Here is a 20,755-nt window from a genome sequence, read left to right as displayed (position 1 = left end):
TTTTGTTTTAAATAACTGCCTAATAGCTGGAACCAGCATTGTGTTCCTCCTGCTGACTCACTGGTTTGCAAAAGCTCTGCGATGAGTGTGGCATCTTTAAACACCGCAGAATATACTGTTTCCTTTCAGCCAGGCATAATCTGCAGTGATTCAACTCCTGTAAAAGAACCAGGTGGGGAAAAGCATCCCAGCTGAACACATCACTGTGAAAAATGCGTATTTTATGGTTGGCTTTTTGCAAATATTCAAATGAATATTATATGTGTTGTGTTAGAAAGTTATGCTGTGTTAATTTTCTCAAGTAGTGTGTTAAATATAGTTTTGGATTATAACATAATGTTAAAATAGAAACTATGTTATGTAGGATACTTTTTTTAAAGAGAGGACTCACACCGAGACAGCAGCCACAGGACACGTGAATCTTTCAGAGAAAGAGAATTTATTGCTCCATTAATCAGGAGAAATTAACTTCTTCCTGCCTCACACAGCCATGAAGATGCTGTTTGGATTCAGAGGAAGAAGCTGACACTGCCCAGACAGAATCCTGTGTTTGAATGGAATTTATGCATCATGGATGAGGTGTATGAATATGCAACAGGTTATTGTTTTTAAGGGTTAATCCTCTGTTAACGTGGGTCCTTTTTTGGGCTTATACTGCCCAGAAAAAGGTACCTGGATGTCCCTAACTCTTTGTTTTTATTGTCTCATATTGTCCTAAATCCTAATTGTCCAAATTTTTGTTACTCTAATTGTATTACTATTTTTATAACCATTTTATTACTATTAAACTTTTAAAGTTTTAAAACCAAGTGATTGGCGTTTTTCACAGTCACCCTCCATAGCTCCAGCCTCTGTGCCTTGCTGTACCCGTGCTGCTGTACCATTCAAATGCTGCTCACTGTGGCAGTCCATGAAAGGATTTTGCCTTTGTTTCAAAAATCCTGCAGTGGACGTGGAATTTGGCTGAGGCAAAAGAGCCCCTGCTCATTAAAGTGGATAATTGCAGCTCTTGCCTCTGCTAGGATGTGGAGGGTACTGACACCAACTACAAAGTGCTTGTTTGGGGGATGTGATCCAGGACAGGCTGGAGAGGTGGGTCTCTGTAGGGGGATACAGTATGGGTGGTATAGAATGTATTCTTATCCCCCAGTGAGTTGCAGCTGAACCAATTACTGAAGATTAGGAGCAGGCCTGATCTTAACAGGCCACACCTGTAGCCAATAAGAACAAGTGGTATAAAAGAGTGGATTGGTGGGAAATGGAGTCAAATGATGGTTACTGTAAGGACCAGGAAGAGTCAGTGCTTAGAGGAGCTGCCTGTGAGAAACATTGAGGAGGTATGAAACTCTGGCAGTATGGAATCCTTGCACTATAATGATAATAGAACTCTTAGTACATAAGACAACGGGTCTCTGCTAACCTGGTGAAGTTCAAAAAGGCCAAATGCAAGGTCTAGCACTGGTCTGGAGGCAATCCCAAGCAAAAACACAGGACTGAGAGCAACTCTGAGGAGGAGGACTCAGGGTGTAGCAGGCCATGGGCCTGCTAAGGCCCTGTGGAGGGCAGATGCCTAAAGATAGGAAATGCCAAGTCATGGCAAGCCCCTATCTTCTGCCTTTGGGCCCCTGCTTATCTCTCTGTAAGCTCATAGGTCACTTCTTCTAACCCCTGCTATTGGACAATTTCTGATTCCCCTATACCCTATATAATGGGCTGTTTTAGCCTGGTTCAGCAGAAGAGCTGTTGCTGGAACCCTTCGCAGAACACCCAATGAAGACATCACTGTGGAGCATCAGAACGGCCTTCTCCTCTCTCTCCCTGTGTCTGCCTGCCTAGGCACCTAACAAGCTAAGAGCTGGAATCACAAAGAGCTGATAATCATTAAAAGAGCTGATATCCCTTAAGCTTGCTATGGTTGCCAGCAGCTGAGAGCTTGGGTTCTTGGGCAGTCTGTCCCCATAAAGGACTGAGCTATCTGGCCCATGCAGCCTGCTCGGGGGCAAATCTGCACCCAGCAGATGCTGAATCATTGGGGTGCTGGATGATGAGAAGCTCACAATGCCTGGGCAAGGTGCACTCACAGCCTGAAAGCTCAACCACATCCTGGGCTGCATCTCAAGGGTGACCAGCAGGTTGTGGGAGGGGATTCTACCCCTCTGCCCTGCTGAGACCCCACGCTCAGTGCTGCTTCCAGCTCTGGAGTGCCCAGCACAAGAAGGACATGGAGCTGTTGGAGTCAGTCCAGAGGAGGTCATGGAGATGCTCCAAGGGCTGGAGCCAAGCTGGGAGTGTTCACCTTGAGAAGAGATGGCTCCAGACAGACCTCAAAGCCTCTGTCAGGGCTTAAAGGTGCTCCAGGAGAGCTGAAGAGGGACTTGGGACAAAGCATGGAGGGATAGGATACAGGGAATGGCTTTAAACTAAAAGAGATGGGGTTTACATTGGATATTAGAAAGAAATTCTTTCTTGTGAGGGTGGTGAGGCCTTGGCACAGGTTGTTCAGAGAAGCTGTGGCTGCCCCATCCCTGGAAGTGCCCAAGGCCAGCTTGGATGGGACTTGGAGGAACCTGGGATAGTGGAAGGTGTCCCTGCCCATGGCAAGGGGTGGAACAAAATGGTCTTCAGGTCTTCCTTTCCACCATGACTCTAAGATTTTACATAGGGAACCCTTTATAGAGGTTGTACGTTGTTTGGAGTTATCAGAGAGTGCAAGGCCAAAAATCCACACACTAAAAAACCCCTAAATCACTGCCTGGCAAAAAGCACCTAGACCTAAACCTCATTCAGGGAGAGCAGAGGGAAATTTTGTGATTTTTTTTTTTTTAATTGCTGTCTAATTTAGGAGAAGTCTCCTCTGTGGTCAGCATGAGCTCCATGTCTAGAAAATGAGGACAGTATTGGATCCTTCTTTTGTGGACTTAGACCAAACTCTCCACTAAGGAAGTAATTTCTCATCTGTGCCTCTACAGAACTGAACACAAGAGGGCTTTTCTTCTGGGTGAGATTTCAAGGTACCACTGCAAAATAAAGGATCTGTGAGTTTTCTTCTGTTTATGTGCAAACCCTTTTTATTTGCTTTTTGGAAACTGTTTGAATATTTACTTGTAAGAATGTCTGCAGAAAGTTAAGTTGTCAGGAGAATTGGTGAGAATAAATATTCATGAGAATACTCTCATTTCAAACACTTTTGCGGCCATCTGTAAAAGCTTTTTTTATTATTCAAACAATGCTGAGCTTTTTGCAGATAATTTGCCAACAAAAAAATAAAAAAAGGAAAGGATGTTTTCCCCCCTTTTTTTTTTATTTTTGAGAGGCAGCTGATGCTGTAGTGGCAAAATCATAATTTCTGATGTGTGATTTAATATCCAACAGTGACACAAATAGCCAGGAAGGACTAATGAGAACACTGCTGATGTGCTATCAGAGAGACAAAAATATGTTTAAACCAACTATTTTGAGCAGGGAACAAATTAGTAAAAATACCACCTGTTTGTGAATAATTAAGGCAAACAAAACATTCTCAATATATCAAATAACTTGTTTATAGCAGCAATTCTCTTTAATGTTGCTGTGATGCCTTAATGTTGTTACACAGCAACCTTCTGCTCATCAGGAAAATTCTTCACTGTGGGAATTTTCTTGCCTTCATGTGGATCAGGAGTAACACAAACAATTTTTCCTTTATTGGTCTTTTTATCTAATATCTGTGTTTTTCATAATCATATCAGCAGATAATCTCCAAAGTGCTCTGGCTCTATTATAGCACACCTGCTTTATAAGGAAGACTGGTAATCTCTTTTTCATAGGAAAGGAAGGGTGCAGAGGTAATATTTGCCCTTTGCTAAAGGCAAATCTGGAAAATGGGATTATACTCACGTGTCTTCTGTATCGCTATTGCCACAAAATTATTTTTTCTGTTGATATTCTGTTCCTTCTTTGCATTAAGTTTGGAGCTAAAAGAGAGGGGAAATTAGGAGGATCATTTTTTTCTTAGATTTCCCTGCACAAGGACTTCTCACCATGGTTGGGGAGTTGATTGTGCACCATGAGTTCTATTGATCTGACCCAGCTGTGAGTTTCTCTTTTTATTCTTTTCCTATTCCTCAAATGTTTTTGTCCAAGATTACTAAAACATTTGGTGTGCTGTTAAACTCCACATTATCTTTCAGCACCGATTTCCACAAGTTAATTATTCATTGCATGTAGCTGTTTCAAAATCTTTAATTGATATGTCTTTTTGGTTATGAGGCTGTGTAAGAAATTTTGCTTCCCTGCAGTGCTGTGTATTCCAGTGTGCCCATATCTCAAATTCCTAGGCTGTCACTTCTGCTAAAAGTCCTGGGGCCAGATATTTAATTTGTCTCTACGCTGAGAGGTGGAATCTGCTTTAAAAGTTGTTGGGATCTCTCACTTTTTCTTTAAATAAGGATTTTTCCACAGCACCTTGAATCTACAAGAAATTTCACCTGAAAACATCCCAACAGAATCTGTTCAGGGCTGCTGGAACCCAGGACGTTCCTCTGACTGCCCTGGCGGACTCGAGACCCTGGCAGGGGGCTCAGAGACCTTGGCACAGAGTCACAAACACCTGTGCCTTTGATTTTAGCCCATGGAAACAATTACCAACTTTGTGTGAGGAGTTACAAGCCACAAGAGTTTGAGCAGAATGACAGTTAATTTGTCACAGGTTGGAAAAGTAGAATTTTGGAGGTTTTAGAATGGGGGTTCAAGAAGCAAGATGGAGGAATCTGAGCGTGTTCTGTCTTTTTCCTTCTTCTTCTTGAACCCTCATTCTAAAAACTCCAAAATTCTACTTTTCTACCCTGTGGTAAATTCACTATCATTCTATTCAAACTCTTGTGGCTTGTACATCTTCATACAAAGTTGGGAATTGTTTCCATGGGTTCAAATCAAAGCTACAGATGTTTTTGACTCTGTGCCAAGGTCTCTGAGCCCCCTGCCAGGGTCTCGAGTCCTCCAGGGCAGCCAGAGGAATGTCCTGGGTTCCAACACAGGGCATTTCAGTTTTTCTGAAATCAGTCACTGGAAACCTTGAACAATTCATAGGAGCAAAGGAGAGAGTTTCCTCCTGGCCCATTGCCCCGGGGTGGGAAGGAAGCAGGGACCCCCTTCATGGTGCCCAACCCATCGTGGGTGAAATTCAGGGCTCAGGGGATGAAGGCAGTGAGATTCCAGCATTTCCTTCTGCAGCAGCACTGATGAACACTTGAGGGAAGCAATGTCCTTCCAGAGGAGGCATCTCCAGCATTCCAGGGACCAGTCCTGCCATCATGTCCTTGTGCACCTTCTTGGCTGAAACAAGTCAATGTGACAGCAACAGGGAATGGGTCCACAGGAAAATCCTCTTTTCTCCCTAGCAAATAGCTTGCAAGATTTTTTTTCCATTCTTTTTCCCTCTTTTTTTTATTTTATTTTTTTTAACATTCTGTCCCTCATCTTGAGCTATTATTATAATTCTGAACACTTCTGAAGTGACTCGGTCTCTGCTGCAGACTTTGTCCAGATTCTGATTGATCAGCAGAGACATGGATCAGGAAAACATGGCATTTATCTGAGGGAGAATAGCAGCCCAAGCTCAAAATGAATTTTCTTTCTCCAGATCTTTGATACATAACCTTAGAATTTTAATTTGTTTTTAGATCTACCATGATAACTGGGAGTCAAAACCAGCTTGGGTACTTGTGTGGTTTGTGGATGGAGGAACAGATGGATTTTAAGCACGGACTTCACAAAGCTCTCATTTCTGAAGGACTTTATACATATCAAACCTGAACCAAAATCAATAAGGATACATCTCATCCATGCCTTTATACCATGCCCTGCCTTAGACCCCAATTTGGATGTCACACACAGCAGTGAGTTTGGGCCCAGACTCTGAATTTATGATGAAAAAATAAATTTCCCTCCCCACTCCTAACAAAACTGGCTCACACTCTGCAGCTCCTGTCCTCCTGCTCTCTCCCCCTCATCAATTCTCTTTTCCCTTTTACACATCAGCTGCAAACATCTCATTTGGCTGGGATGCTGAAGGCAGGCTCATCTCTGGCAGTTCCAGACTGTTGATTCAATCAGTTCTTATATCAGCACTAACATAAGGAAGTGAAAAAGTCTCTTGAATTTCATCACCGTGCTAAAAAACTCAGATGGATTTCTGGAAAGATTATTCTGTTTGCTTCACTAGGTTTTATAAAGGTTTGTACACAGCATTTAAACTATTATTATTTACTTTTAACAAGCCATTTATGTCCTCCTCTCAACTGCCTAATCAATACTGCTCTCCCATCTGTTCTGAGATCCTGACATCAGCAAATTTCAGTTCTCTGCTGAGTGAGTAAAAAGGAAGGAATAATTTAAACACAGTGAGTGAATGAGAGAAAAAGAGACTGAGATGAGCTAAATCTCCATGCCCAAAGATGGCCAGACATGCAGGAATTGTGGATCCAAGTCCTCAACTTGCTAAGGATGTTGCTGAGAGCATTGAAGGAAGATGCTAGGATTCAGAGTAGATAAAAGTGGTTTCTTTCCCTCACAGGAAGAAAATTTTGATATTCATAAAAGCTACTTGAGTAAATTTTATTTCAAGTTAATTTGTTGAGGCTTCTGGATTTTTCTTTACTTTGCCCTGGAACAGACCCAAGGCTTCACCCAGGCATGTCAGAGTGCACAACTGGCACAGAGTGACTTCAGAAATAATTCTGGAGAGGTGAAATCCCCCCTCTGTGAGCTGAAAGGTGAGAGAAGGATGAACATCTGCACATGCAGAGGGTTGATCCAAAGGGAACAGGTCTCAGCCCTTTGCTGCCCTGTCATTGTCAGGGACTCAGGAGATACCTGGAATGTTTTACAGTGGTGTAAATCTGGAGTAACAACACTGAATGTTTTGGATGAGGTCACTTCAGCATGGGCTGATTTCTCCTTTTTTGGAGATGGCAAGTCTAGGAAGAGAGGGATCAGGGCAATATCTTCAGCCTGTTGGCATTATCACCAGGAACTTAGCCAGAATATCACAGAGATCACACCTGGGTTTACTTCACTATAGGGATTTTTGAAGGAATTTTGAATGAGTTAGAGACAAGATCTCTGAGTTTTTTAGATGATGTGATTATTTTTCTTATCTTCTACATAGACAGGAAGTGTGAGTTTGGTTCACATCTTTACTATATAGTTCAGAAGATTACAAGACCCTTAGTTATAAGACTTACTAGCAGTGTTTTATTGACTAATAAAACACTGCTAATAAGGATATTTATGTTTTTGATCCAATTGTTAAATATTTTGTCTAATAGACTCATATTACAGTGTAAATTTTCTTAGTCAATCATGTTATGATACACAAACTTACAGTACTGTATTCTAAACTTCTCCTTTATCTTTGTAATTACTTTTATTTTTTCTATATCTTTAAAACTCTGAACTTTCTTCTTCTTAACATGTCTCTGCTTTAGACTATAAATCCACATTCCTGCTTCTAGTACTTAAGTTTGGAAGTCTTTTCCAAAGTCACAGATTAAATTCTGTGTTTAAGTCTAAGCTTTGGCTTACAGGCCCAAAGTTCTAAAAATTCCCTACATTTCTGTTTCCAATGCTTCACAACATTTTTGGTGCTTGCCATCAAGGTAATAAATCCCCAGCACTCCATGGGCAGGCTGTAAGGGGGTTATAAGTTTCTCTGACAGTAATAATTAGTCCTCAGTGACTGTAGAGGGAGCTGAGGTTGTGCTCAGTCAGGAACAAACACCTACACTCCACACACTCTAGTACAGGTGTAAATCACAGATTTCTACAGCACTTTAATGTCACCTGGGCTGCAGATGTGTCACAGACACAATATTGGCTCAGTCCTGGTGTTGGTCTTACAGGCAGCTGGAGAGTGTTTTGTTGGAATTTTTGTTGATCCCCTTTTTGGGATGGGATCAACCTTCCTCTCCATGTGCCTCTGCTGATCATGTGGGAAAACTCCCTGTCCTGTTGAGCTGGACCCTTGGAGCTCCTGGCTGTGTTGGATTAATGGCTGGAATCCATGGAATTAGAGGTCCTCTTCAGTCTAAACAATCCTATGATTCCATGATCCCTGTAGCTAAAATCAGATGAAAAAATAAGGCTTGTCCTATCATGGAAAATAGATTCCAAACTTAAAATTCAGCTCAGGTCTACAGACTGTGAATAAAAGGGATCCTTACCACATGAAATAAGGTTTATGTTGTTTGCAGAGCCACATTCAAATAAAATCACTTTCCAGACCTCTCCTCTGTAGCAGCAGAAGAAGCACAGGGTTAATCCAAAATCTCTAATCAAACGAACAGGCAGATGTTTGGGGCTGATTCCCTGGTGTAAATCAGGAATTGTGCCAGGGATACTGAGCTACATCTGTGGTAAGCCACGGTGGAAAGCTGCCTCCACTGCAGGGCTGACTTATTTCTTCTGGAAATGAAGAGTTTGGTCATAGTTCCACCACTCCAGTGTCAGTATTTGGCTGAGCACTGATGGTGAGTAAGAATCGTGCATTTCAGAGAGTGACTCCACAGCAACCAGTCTTTATTATTTCTTTATACCAAGAAAAAAAAAAGGGCATTTTCTCCTGCACTAGCCTTCTGCAGCCCCAGCCTTGAATTTTCCTTGTCACCTTCTCAGCTATGTCTAGACATAACATTTTGGAAGACTTTGGAAGCACGAGATCTTAATCTCCCATCTGCTCCTGTGCTGATAGAGCCACATCACAGCTCCCCAGAGCTCCATTGGAGACCCTCCATTTGGAACATGGGAAGTGCTGCAAGGTAAGTGCTGCTGCTAAAAGCAGTGGTTTGAGCTGTTACAGCTGCCTCTCTTCAGTGGTTATTCCACATAAGTCTGTGAAAGCATTGCTGAGTCTCAACAAGGAATTTAATTGAAATATTAAGGCATTTAGTTGTCATTTCAGAAGGTTCAATCGTTGCTTTTGGCTGTTTTTCAGCCAAAGCTGCTGTGGTCTTTTGTGGAGGCTTTCTATTTATTCCTTTCTTTTCAGTACACCCAAAGAAAAAGAAGCAAGTCTGTGATTTGGTGTAGAGACAGCCCAGCACAAAGGAAAACCAGCATTCCTCTTGCCATCTGAATTCCAGTGTCAGTGGATCTCCTGAAGAACCAAACCACATTATTGAGCTTTAACATCTTTATGAGAAAGGTGGCACTGCTGACCTCTCCCTCACTGCCTCAAAAACTGTGCCCAGGGATTTATTATCCCTGTGATGATTGTGTGCTCCATTTCCCCCATTTTCTCAGATTTTTTCACTCTTTTCATCCTGCCCAGAATGACCAGAACTGAGGTGATTTGCTGGGTGGATTATTGTTCCTTTTCAATGAGCATTGCTATTTTGTTCCTTTTTCTCCACTGCTTTGGCCCCATGACATTTTTTGGGCAGGAAGAGGGGAGGCAATGAGAGGTTATATCTTGAACAATTTCACCCTGGTGGAAAATACCAATAACTTAAAATAAATATGCTCACTGAGATATCACATTATCCTGCTGAGCTCATGTACAGAAGAGATAAAATGGCTTTTTTTAGAACGGATTTTTCTTTCTCCACCAGCTGAATGGAATATCAAAATACACAATTTAAAGTAACTGTTAGAAAAAAGGTTACACACGATGCTATCAACAGAAGGGAGCTGAAAATTAAATGGAAATGATTACCAAAGAACTCATTTCCTTTGCTACTGGGAGGCTAACAGCAATAATAAAATAGAATTTAGAAGTGAAAGCTGAGATTCTTCCTTTGATGTCTGAATATTTTCAGTTTATGTTCCTTTAAAATAAAAGGCCACATCATAAATTAAATGTGATACTTAATTTTTATTTTCTCTCCACTCAAGCAGCATGTTTTCCTCTAGGTGATTATTAAAATAATGATTCACCTCCCCAACTGCTCTGTACTGGCAGGTTTTTGTTTAGGCAGAGGAGCAGCATGAAGTGGGAGATTGCTGGGTCCCAGACAGGCAGAACCCAGTTGACTCTTGGAACAGAGATTAAGGGTTGGTTTTTTTAAAATTCAACCTGTGAAAATGCAGAATGAGAAAGAGCTGATGCCCTTGAACTTAATTGTAACTGAGCACCTCCTGTGATGGAATCACAGAATGGTTTGGGTTGGAAAGGACCTTAAAGCCCATTTCATTCCACCCCCTGCCATGGGCAGGGACACCTTCCACCATCCCAGGGTGCTTCAAGCCCTGTCCAGCCTGGCCTGGGCGCTTCCAGGGATCCAGGGGCAGCCACAGCTTCTCTGGGCACCCTGTGCCAGGGCCTCACCACCATCTGAGTAAAATAAAAAAAAATTATTTACATCTGATCTAAATCTACCTTCTTTCAGCTTAAAAGTGTTTCCCTTCAAGAGCAAAGACAGTTCTCAAAACTACTGAGCTTGGTGTCTCTCTCATTATCACTGCTTTAGTATGGGAGCAGGGAACATGCTTGCCAGTGAAAATGGGAATGCAGTGCCCTCACATCCCCCTAAATGAGGATGTACCAGGAGGATGGAGGATTTCCTTCATGAAGTTTCTTTAGCAACTGCAGAAAACACGTGGATTGCTAACTTTTGATGTTTCTTCTGACACGACTTGACTGGTTGAGTGCAGGTGCCTGCTGGGGGGTGAACTCCAGGCCTGACTCCACTGCTTACAGAGAGGTGGCCATGGCTGTTGGGGGCATTGGGGGGAAATAGGGCTGTGGGGTAAGTCACAGGTTGTAGGGCAGACACATATTTAGGAAGAGCCCTCCAGGATAACCCAGGGTGTCTCAGGGGTGCTACCTGACTAAAAGCAAACAGTTAAACTGCATTCCTCTGCTGTAGACAGCCTAATTACAATACTTGAACTGGGACATGAATCCAGATTCAAAGCAGAAATATTTGGATTTCTAGAGGAGATGTCAGAGCAGGAGTGGCAGCTCTGTGCTGCCTGGGAGGCCAGATCAGAGCCCTTCTGGTTTCAGGCTGTCCCATCCTCTGCAATTTCCAAAAGTTCTGTGCTTTGGCTACAAAAGCAACTCCAGGATGGTACTGATGGCTTTGAAGGAAAACAGCAGAGCTCTGACTGAAACCAATGGATGAAGGGAAGTGTTACATAACACTACACCAACCTATATCCCTCTTTTCTTCCTTACTTGCCTTTTCTGTGCTTGCTTCACCTTCCACAGCTTGATGCTGTTTTTCCCTTTGTTTCACATCTCATCTATTTTCCAATTCTATCTTTGTGTACATAAACACTGAGGTGATGTAGAAGATAAAGGACTCCAAAGTTCCTGTTAACCAACAGTGGAATGGACCCCATTACAGCAGGTACAGTCATTGGGCTGCACCCACTGCCAGTTACAGAAGAGCTAAAAATACACTTACTTCCTGTATTTCACCAGCTCTGCTTGTGCTGTGATGGACCAGAGATAAAATTTCTGTGTAAGCAAGGTAGAAAATCTTCCTGAGCTCTGCACTGAGACCTCTGCAGGCTTCACACCACAAGACACACTTTGAGCCACACTCTGATGATCGTCTGGTGGCAGCAGGTGATGTGGTGTCCCTGGAGTGAGGGAGCAGGTAAGGTCCCAGCTGGGATCTCTAATGTGGGTTTTGATGTCCAAGGTACAAAAAAAATTACAAAGAGAGGAGCATTTCAACTGCCAGGACCCCCTCTTTGGAGTTGTGTTGTTGGACAGGGAATTTTGGTGACACCGCTGTACTGCAAGAGTGTCTTGTAACAACTGGGCAAAGTGGTCTTTCCTTTCAGCACAGGCTGCAAAGAGCGTGGTGGGGTGCAGGACAGAGCTTGGTTTTCTCTTCTGAATGCTGAGGGGCTGTGAGACCAACCCAGCCCCTCTTGGAGGTCTTTGCAGGAGTGCTGAAATCAGGGCTGTCATTGACAGGTGACTCCCACTCATCCTGATTTGGTGGATGCCAACAAGTAGGAATCCATACATCCATCAGGTGAGGCAGCAAGACTGAGAAAGGAGCATTTGGTTGCTGGGGGCTCCCAAAACCTGACTTGAAGCAGGTGGTGCTGGAGGTCAGGCCCTGATGTTTGCTGGTGCCGTGGTCCTGCAGTAGTGCTGTGATCCCACAGGGCTCCAGAACAGGATTGAGCCTTCAGCAAACAAATAACCAAACCTGTCAAGCCCCATCTACTGTGACAGTGTTCACAGGGGTCCGACGATGAGGGAAGAGATGAGGATCTGACTCTATGTTTGATTTATTATTTTATGATATATATTACATTAAAACTATACTAAAAGAATAGAAGAAAGGATTTCATCAGAAGGCTAGCTAAGACTAGAAAAAGAAAGAAAGAATGAATAACAAAGGTTTGTGGCTCAGACAGAGAGTCTGAGCCAGCTGACTGTGATTGGCCATTAATTAGAAACAACCACATGAGACCAATCCCAGATGCACCTGTTGCATTCCACAGCAGCAGATAACCATTGGTTACATTTTGTTCCTGAGGCCTCTCAGCTTGTCAGGAGAAAAAATCCTAAGGAAAGGATTTTTCATAAAACATGTCTGTGACAATCTACTATGCCATAAAATGAAAATTTCATGGAGGAGGGGAGAGAAAAAAGAGAAATAAGGTGGAAATGGAGGTGCCAGGTTCAGGTAAGGCAAAGGAGCATCGCTGTGGGTACCTGGGCTCATTTCTGTGTGGGTGCTTTCAGCCCTCCCTGGCTGGTATCTCTCAATCACTGTCACCACAGGAAAGCGTTTGCTGCTTCCCGCGTCACTCTTCACACCCCCAGGCACAGCTGGGACACACAGTGAGCACAGTTGTGGTGCACTGTACCCACCTCCCCCCTGTCCCTGCCCCCATCCTCAGTGGGTTCATGGGGTTTTCAAGCTGAAGGTGCCTCGCATAGAGAAGCGGGTGCTGCTTCTTGTGGTTTGCATCAAAAGCTTCACACTAATCCTCATGCTGGGCCTGCTCTAGCAGTTACTCAAGCAGGTCCTTCACAAGTCATGCTTGTGGTTTTATGGGACCACAGCTGGAGTGCAGAGAGCCTTCCTTCTGATCAGAGAGGTGTTAAAACCTGTTTCTCTTCAGTGACTTAAGCACAAGAGGTGAACCAGCACCCTCCTCCCTTAGTCTATGCTCTTAGGTTGTCCCTGCATTGGTGTAAAGACCAAAATGCTCTGCTGCAGCAAAGAGAACATCCCTAAAAGTCCTTCAGGGATACTGCCAGTCTTCAAATGCTTAGAAATGCAGTCTCTGGTCTGGATGAGGCTGGCCAGACTCCATCAGAGTCATGGACACACTCAGGCCCTCATATGACTTGACTGACCCTCATTTGGGTGTCAAAGGAAGATGTCCTAAGTCACCCTCTTTTAATAAAAACCTTTGTACATCTCCTCTGCAACCCCTCTGAGATACCAGACCCCATTCAGAGCTTTGTCACCTTTTGGTAGTAAAAGGGAACATTTCACTCTCTTCCTGGGTACCTTTGCAGAGCATCAAATCCTTGGTTTGGATATTGCCCTGTGGAGTAGTTACAGTTGTTCAAGTAGCTTGCTACTGCTGTGTATTTATGGGTTAAAATTCCCCTGGGTAATGTTCCCCAGACAGCACAGAGCCATTTTAATGGCTTTTCTAAGCACCTCTGTTCTTTGTCCCTGTTGAATCACTTCAATGCCTGTTTCCCAATTATACACAACATTTTATTAAACTGTACAAACAGCATTGGCATTTAAAAAATTCATGTTAACCGTTCTGATTAAACATGATGATCACCTCCACAAACTGTGAGCACAGCTGCCCCCTCCTGTATTTCACACAGCACAAACAAGGATTGCATCAGAGTCACTGGACTGAAACCCTTCTCAGGGTGTTCTGCTCTTCTTGTTGACTTCAGGCACTTCAGCCCCTGCTCCTGCTGGATTCTGTGCCTGCAGTCACTGCCAGCGATATCCCAGCACTGCCTGCAAGGCTGCACTCATCCTGTTGGAAGCTCCAAATTGACAGCCTGGACCAGCAGAACCTCTGAAGGGAACCTGATTTTGGGATAACTCACCTGCCAGAGCTGTTCTTCTCCATGGACTGGAGGCTGATGCAAAAAAGCTCCAAATGAATGTTCTTCAAATAGATCCCAACACCAACCGGAGAGACTGCCTAAGCCCAAGTTGTTACAAAATCTTCTTTTTAGGCTCTGACTTGATTTTGACCCAACTTTGCACAGGTATCTCAGTGACAAGCAGTAACTGGCGGGTTTCACACATCTCCAACCTCAGAAAATAGTGCACCTTTATTTAAAAGGATCCCACGATGAAAGGATCACGGAAAATACTTTTTTTTTTAAACCCACCCACATTCCCACAGACTGCAAAGGGATAGCACACACAGCAAAATGTCACAAGGTGGGGGTGAGGGCCACCCTCACCTGATGTGCCTCCTTCCCTGTGACCATCCTGTGCAGCTCATTGACCTGTGCCCAAGAGCTGGGACATCATTTAGAGAAATAGAAAGTAAATCAGCCTTTGCAGGACCAGTTAGCACCTTTCAACTTAAAAACCCCAATTCTGTGACTGGAAGGCCACTTTTGCAATGCTTAAACAATGGTTTGAGGAAACGTTGCATTTTTCTTATGTGGTTTTAGGGTAAAATGTCAGAAAGCCCCACTGGGGTCTTGCCCTGAGTCTGGTGTGTCAGAAGACACTTAAAGCTTTAGAACAGGGTTCTTGAAACGTTCTGCAACTTCCCATCCTTCCTGCTCAGGCACTAAGTGTAAACCTCTGGTTTTCTGTACCAATCTTGGCACTCCCTTTGGTAACGATCCATTGAGATGTGGAATGGGCACCTGAAAAAAGTCTCTTTGTCCCATGGAGAAAAATGGAGTCCTAACACCTTTGAAAAGCATTTTTAAAGGGTGTAGGGAGCAAATTTCTTTCTTCAAAGCTGTTCATACTTTGGCAATTCTGCACATGTACAAGTGGAAGTTACCAAAGCATCCAACCTGAGTCTTCCCTGATACCCTCAGGCCTTGAGCAAACCACTTTTCCTTCACAAGAAGGTGGGTCTGGGTCACAGTTGCAGAAGTGGGCACTGACATCACCAGAATGCTCAAATATACTCATTTTTCCTTACAGAGAAACCCGTTGGGTGGGTGTACAAGGTTTTGGCACCTCCTCATTTTCAAATGCTTTCTACTTCAAGAACATTGGGAAGAGAGAGAAGAGAGACCAAAAGATACCACAAAGAAACTTTATCATCAATGAAGAGTGGGCTGGCATCTGCTATGGCCTGGAAAAAGTCAGAAGCCTCCAGGCATGGTACAAACTTTCACTGAGGTGGTTTCTTTCTGGAGGGTTCTTGATAAAAACAACCATGCAGTCTTCAGCTGACAAAGTGCTACTCAAATCATTACAGAGAATTCCTTCAGTAAGGTAGATCTCAGGAAAATATTTTCTCCATCTTAGGGTTCACAAAAGAGAAGTTGCTGAACATATTTTGGTCCATGCTGTTAATCAGTGCTCTGTCAGCACAGGACAGTCTGGGTTTTTCATTTAGGAATTCCTTGTCGAAGTTGCTACAGTCACTTGGAGATTTCTTCAAGAAAAGGAAAAAAAAAAAGATATGTCAAACCACTAATAGTCAGATCTTTATTCCCATGGTACTGGCCCTATCAGGCTGCTTCCTACGGGCTCAGCTCAACCTTCAGTTGGGAGCCAGTAAATATAAATATTATAAAGGAGGCGCTGAGCCTGTGATCCAGGAATTCTGCCAGGCAGGGGTGGTACAGCTTTGTAACATGGCAGACTGAACTCACCAATTGCATAACAGTTGTGGAAGACTGTAAAATGAAAGTATGATGTGCTTGTCAAATTAAATTCTATTATTGTTATTAGCAGGACTTTAATAATTTAACAAGACTGTTATTAATAGTCAGGATTATTCTGATGTAGCCAAACACTTGGTTCCTGAACTGTTTTACCTTCTGTAGTGCAATGAGAGGCAATCCCTGTTGTGGTTCTATTTCTAGAGTCCCATACTGTTGTTATCAGATTTCTAAAGTCCCATACCTCCTTGGTGTGTTCTCGTGGCTGCAGATCTTCACAGCACAGACTCCTTCTTCTGCATATTGCTCTTTCTTAGTTCAGAGCTCCTTCAAGGCTCTCCCTGACTGGCTAACCCACCCCCTTTTATCCTAGTTATCCTCATTGGTCACAGCTGCAGCCCAGTTAAGGACATTGCAGCTGCAGCCCATCAAGGACAATTGGGACCTCCTGGGCAAAGCCTCTATACAGATATTCAAGTCCAATACATGCATTTTGCTAGGACTCAAAGGCCACCTCTACTATAAATCCCTTCAGAATGGGCTGCAGTTCTGAGGTGAAGGGAAGGTGTTGCCCTGCTGCAGTAACTGGGAAAGCAATGAGTAATTTATGGTTTCCCAGGTGTTGGCGTGTCAGACCTGGGCTCGCAGCCAGCACCAAGCAGTACTGTGAGGATCAGCCAGTAGAAATGCACAGTTTAGAAGACCTGAGATGGGTGGAAGTGAAAGAAGATCCATCCTTACCACTCTTGGTTTGAAAGGAGGCTCCATCCTTCTCTCTTCCAAAGCTTCCCAGTTGATCTCCCGGAAGAAGGCGTGCTGGCGGATGTTCCCTCTCGCCCCCAGTCTCCTCTCGGGCTCTCTTACAAAAAGCTGGAATGTTGATCCCATAGGTTAAATTCTCTAATGATAATAACACAGGCATAAAGCAGGGTGGAATGTGTAATTATCCAGAGTCAGTGCGATGAGAAGAGGCCGTAATGGAGAAAATGTTGGGATTTTTTTTTTTTTTCTAAACAAGGAAGTTTACTGATTGGTATTAAGATGATTCCTATCTCTAATCCTGACAGAAGTACAGGGTGTTTGGGCAGAAAGATGGCAGCATGTGCCCCAAAAAGAGATGTTCAGCATCTCAGTCTGATGTAACCCTTAGTTTGAAGTATTTTTCCCAGGAGTTAATGAGCTTTGCACCTTAGGGACTGCTCTGCAAATAAACTGATCTCTGCTGGTGTCTGTGAGGAGCCACCATCACAAATCAGGAGAAGAGTACACCCAAATCTCCTTATGGGAGAGGTGTGGTACAGGAAAGACAATGACTAAACTACATCTGTTCCTCTCTACAACAGCTGAAGATAAACAAACTGAAGACAGTAATTCTGGCAGAAAGGCTTTCATTTGATGGGTGGTGATTCTTACCTTCACCAAAATGTCCTTTGCATCCTTGTCCAGCCAGCGAGGGTAGAAGGGGTTGTCCATGCGGATGGACTGGAAAAGCTCCTCCTCATCTTGGCCATGGAAAGGGGATTGGCCAATGAGCATCTCGTACAGGAGGACACCAAAGGACCACCAGTCCACAGAGGTGTTGTACTTCTGCCCCAGCAGTATCTGCCCAGAAAGAGGAGCCACAAAGGCAGAAGTAAAATGTCTGACATGAGTTTTTCAACTTCAGGAGCGTGGCCAGAGCATGGCCTTGCAACAGCTGCTCTATCAGAGATGCTTCCCCCTGCCTGCAGCAGGAGCCAGAATTCTGCCAGTGGAAATCTGGAGCAAAGAGGCACAGCCACACCTGGGTGCCAGAACAGTCCCTGGCACTACAGACAACAGGCTGCATCTAACTCTTACATTAATTGAACAAATCCTTGGCTACCAGAGAGATCTCAACTATAAAAGAGGACAGAAGTCATCTTTAGCCTGCTCTCCAAGGGTTCAAATCAGGCTTGTGAAGTCCAAGAGGACAAATGGTCAGGAATCAGCATCTTGGGATTGATTCCAGTGACACAAGCAGAGTTTTAAAATTACAGATGTGGCAGCTTAAAGGTACTTCAGGACTATCAGTCACTTAAAAGGGTGTGACTCTACCCCAGCAAAATCTTCCCCAGGAAAAACATGAAAGGCATTGCTGATCTGTCCTCTTGAGAGACCAACTGGGTTTAGATGGAGGAATGGGAATTTGTCCTCAGTCAGTCCCATGGTTTGTGCCTTTCAGTGTTACTTATAAAGTGACATCCAGCTGGAATGATGACTTTTCCAGGGTCTAAAGGACCATCACCAAGTTCTCAAACTTCCTCTCTGGAGAAGCAAAATTAATCTCACCTGCCTTTAGATATCTGTTGTGGAGATATCTGGAGCTGGACCACTTATCACTAGCTCCTTTTATAGCCAAGGAAGGGAATTCCAGTTTTAAACATCTAATTAAATATCTACCTGCTGTAAAATACAACCCCTGTTTGTCTCCTTTGGCTCTCAAAGAGCCTCAAAAACTTGCTCATATATAGATTTTTACATTGCAGATACCTAAGGGTTCACATGATGACTGTGGTGTGTAGGATCCTTAGCAGAAGTTTAGATCTGTAGAGGGGAAAATTTAATTTTGAAGCACAATCTTTACTCTTGAGCCCACGTCTTGGTTGCAGTGGGATGCTCTATACTCCATCTGTCTCCAGAAGAGGAGATGCCAAAAGGACAAAAACTAGATTTGAATATATGCTGTAATATATACAATGAGCTGTAATATATACAATATGCTGTAATATATACAATTCCACTCAGAGCCAAAAAAAAAAAATCAGCAAGACCCCTTAATATATTTTTTCTGAATCACTTACAAACAAAATCATCCTAACCTTTCCTTCCGAAAAAAGAAATTATTTTTATAAGGCTTTATCTTTAAAAGTCTAAAGTATCTGGAAATTGAAATTGAAGTGGTTTATGGCACTCAGAAATAAAAATGTGTATTTTGTTTGAAATTCTCTGGGACAAAAATAAACTCATTAATTTAATTTCAGGCTGTCTTTTTTCTGGTCAGATTTTTTTGAAATGAAAAAAATTGTTTGTCTACTGACCCATACCCCCCTTATTTGCATGGCTGTGGCCAAGGTGCTGGGTCTGTAAAAAATTACAGTGGCAGCAGCCGCAGTGAAATACTGACAGAGTCCAGTGCTCCTGCCTGTGGCAGGAGAGATGATCCATAAACTCCAGAAGTGCTTTCAATTTAGAGATAAAATGTTTTACAGGCACTCATTGAATCCCTAAAATAAACATAGCGTAGAAATAAAACTCTGAGCTATTTCAGTTTTTTTCTATAAAATAAAATCACAGATAATGGATCAACTCTTGGCTATTTTTTTTTTTAGGAGCAAAAAAAAAAAACCTTTTTTTTTTCTTAAATAAAGGCATACTGAAGTGGAATAAAAGACAATTGCAGCTTGATTGCAGAGCACACTTACACCCATTCTTAGGCAACAGAAATCCAATTGATTTGAAGAGACCCTTGAGCCAGCAGTGGTGTAACCTCAGCCAGACTCGAGCCCTTAGTGCACAGTGAAGGACCAATGAATTACAGCAGAGGGAAAAAAAACCCGAAAGGCTTTGACAACTCTTTGGAAAATACCAATATCCATCATGAAAACACGAAAATTACAAAATGGGATCTTGAAAGGTAAATAAATGGATTTCAGACTGATGTCAGACATGATGCATGGATGACTTGTAGGTTTTTCTCTGAGCTAAAAAAATATTTTCTTTGTCCACCTAATTAGTCAAAGTCTCTCCATAGTAAGATCTATCATTGTGTGAAGTCATCAAGTTAAGAAAACTTTCTCTTTTCTGTAGAGATCTAGTTCAAAACACCTAAATTTTCTAGGGGAAAAAAAGAGAACAAGTTTCTGTCTGGTTAAAAATTGAAATAAGGGAAAGGGCACAGTCAGCATTCCTCAGGCTGTGTCTGTCCCTCAATTGTAGGACCTCTTGGAGTTTCTTCTGCCATGATCCAAAAAGAATTTCCATTAAGCATTCTCTTTCTTGGTTTAAGCCAAGTTCCACTTGCACCAAAAAATGAATTAGCCACAAAAATAAGCAATGCCAAACAGCAACACAGACTCTGAGCTGTGCTGAAATCCAGTTTTTGGCCTGGAATTGCTCCAAACCAGGTTATTACTCTTTGTAACCTCCACCACTGCATAACAGTCACTTCTGGAGATGTTTCCTGTCCCACAGAACTCCCTGTGCCCCACACCTACCTCAGGGGCAATATAGTCAGGAGTTCCACAGAAAGTGCTTGTCTTTGCATCTCCAAACATGTTCTCCTTGCACATCCCAAAGTCAGCAATTTTGATGTGCCCCTCATTGTCCAGGAGGACATTGTCCAGCTTCAAGTCTCTGTGGAGGAAGAGAAGGAAACAATTTCTTCAAAGTGTGAAGCACACTAGTTATTTTAGCAGGTTACACCTATTGCACTCATTCTCTGCCTCTGTGCAGTGCCTACATGCTGGAAATACAAAGGAAGGCTGAGGGATAAATGAGGAACTGCTCTCTTGGGTCTCAGCATCCCTCTTCTGCATTTCTCTTGTTGCAGCACTGATTTATCTGCTGGAGAGGACACAGAATCATGAAATCTCAGAATGGTTTGATTTGGAAGGGACCTTAAAAATCCCTGAGTTCCAATCCCCTGCCATGGGCAGGGACAGCTTCCACTATCCCAGGTTGCTCCAAACCCCATCCAACCTGGCCTTGGACAATTCCAGGGATCACATCACCCAAGACATCTTCTAAATGCTGTTTCCTTCAAGGATACACAGTAATGAAGCTAAGAAGGGCTTTGTGCCAGCTGCTGCTTCTGCCCTAACACAACCTGGAGAATGAGAGCAGCTAATTCTCACTCTCTCCTCCCCTGGGAATGTCAATATTCTCTCTGAAGCTGCTGCCTTGCAGTGCTGACTCTACAAATGCCACAAGAGGTAA

General features: G+C 43.1%; 1 protein-coding gene and 1 long non-coding RNA gene across 2 annotated transcripts in view; one reads left to right on the top strand and one right to left on the bottom strand.

Moving 5' to 3' along the window:
* Positions 1–488: 488 nt before the first annotated feature.
* On the top strand, positions 489–8,746 carry LOC136557388 (uncharacterized). Its single transcript, XR_010783761.1, has 3 exons — positions 489–598; positions 2,843–2,943; positions 8,653–8,746. It is a non-coding gene; the product is annotated as an uncharacterized lncRNA (long non-coding RNA).
* Positions 8,747–15,211: 6,465 nt separating this feature from the next.
* PRKCQ (protein kinase C theta) overlaps positions 15,212–20,755 on the bottom strand; it is a 37,725-nt gene continuing 32,181 nt past the window's right edge. Inside the window, exons 15-18 of the mRNA XM_066550082.1 lie at positions 20,035–20,173; positions 17,213–17,401; positions 16,541–16,669; positions 15,212–15,570 (exon numbers count right to left, since the gene is read on the bottom strand). Coding sequence (XP_066406179.1) covers positions 15,415–15,570; positions 16,541–16,669; positions 17,213–17,401; positions 20,035–20,173 — 613 coding nt within the window. The 3' untranslated portion in view covers positions 15,212–15,414. The remainder of the gene's footprint in view (positions 15,571–16,540; positions 16,670–17,212; positions 17,402–20,034; positions 20,174–20,755) is intronic.

The sequence above is a fragment of the Molothrus aeneus genome, chromosome 5, assembly GCF_037042795.1.
Source record: "Molothrus aeneus isolate 106 chromosome 5, BPBGC_Maene_1.0, whole genome shotgun sequence".
Lineage (NCBI taxonomy): Eukaryota > Metazoa > Chordata > Aves > Passeriformes > Icteridae > Molothrus > Molothrus aeneus.
Note: the sequence above shows the minus strand (reverse complement) of the source record. Positions and strands in the feature narration are given on the sequence as shown.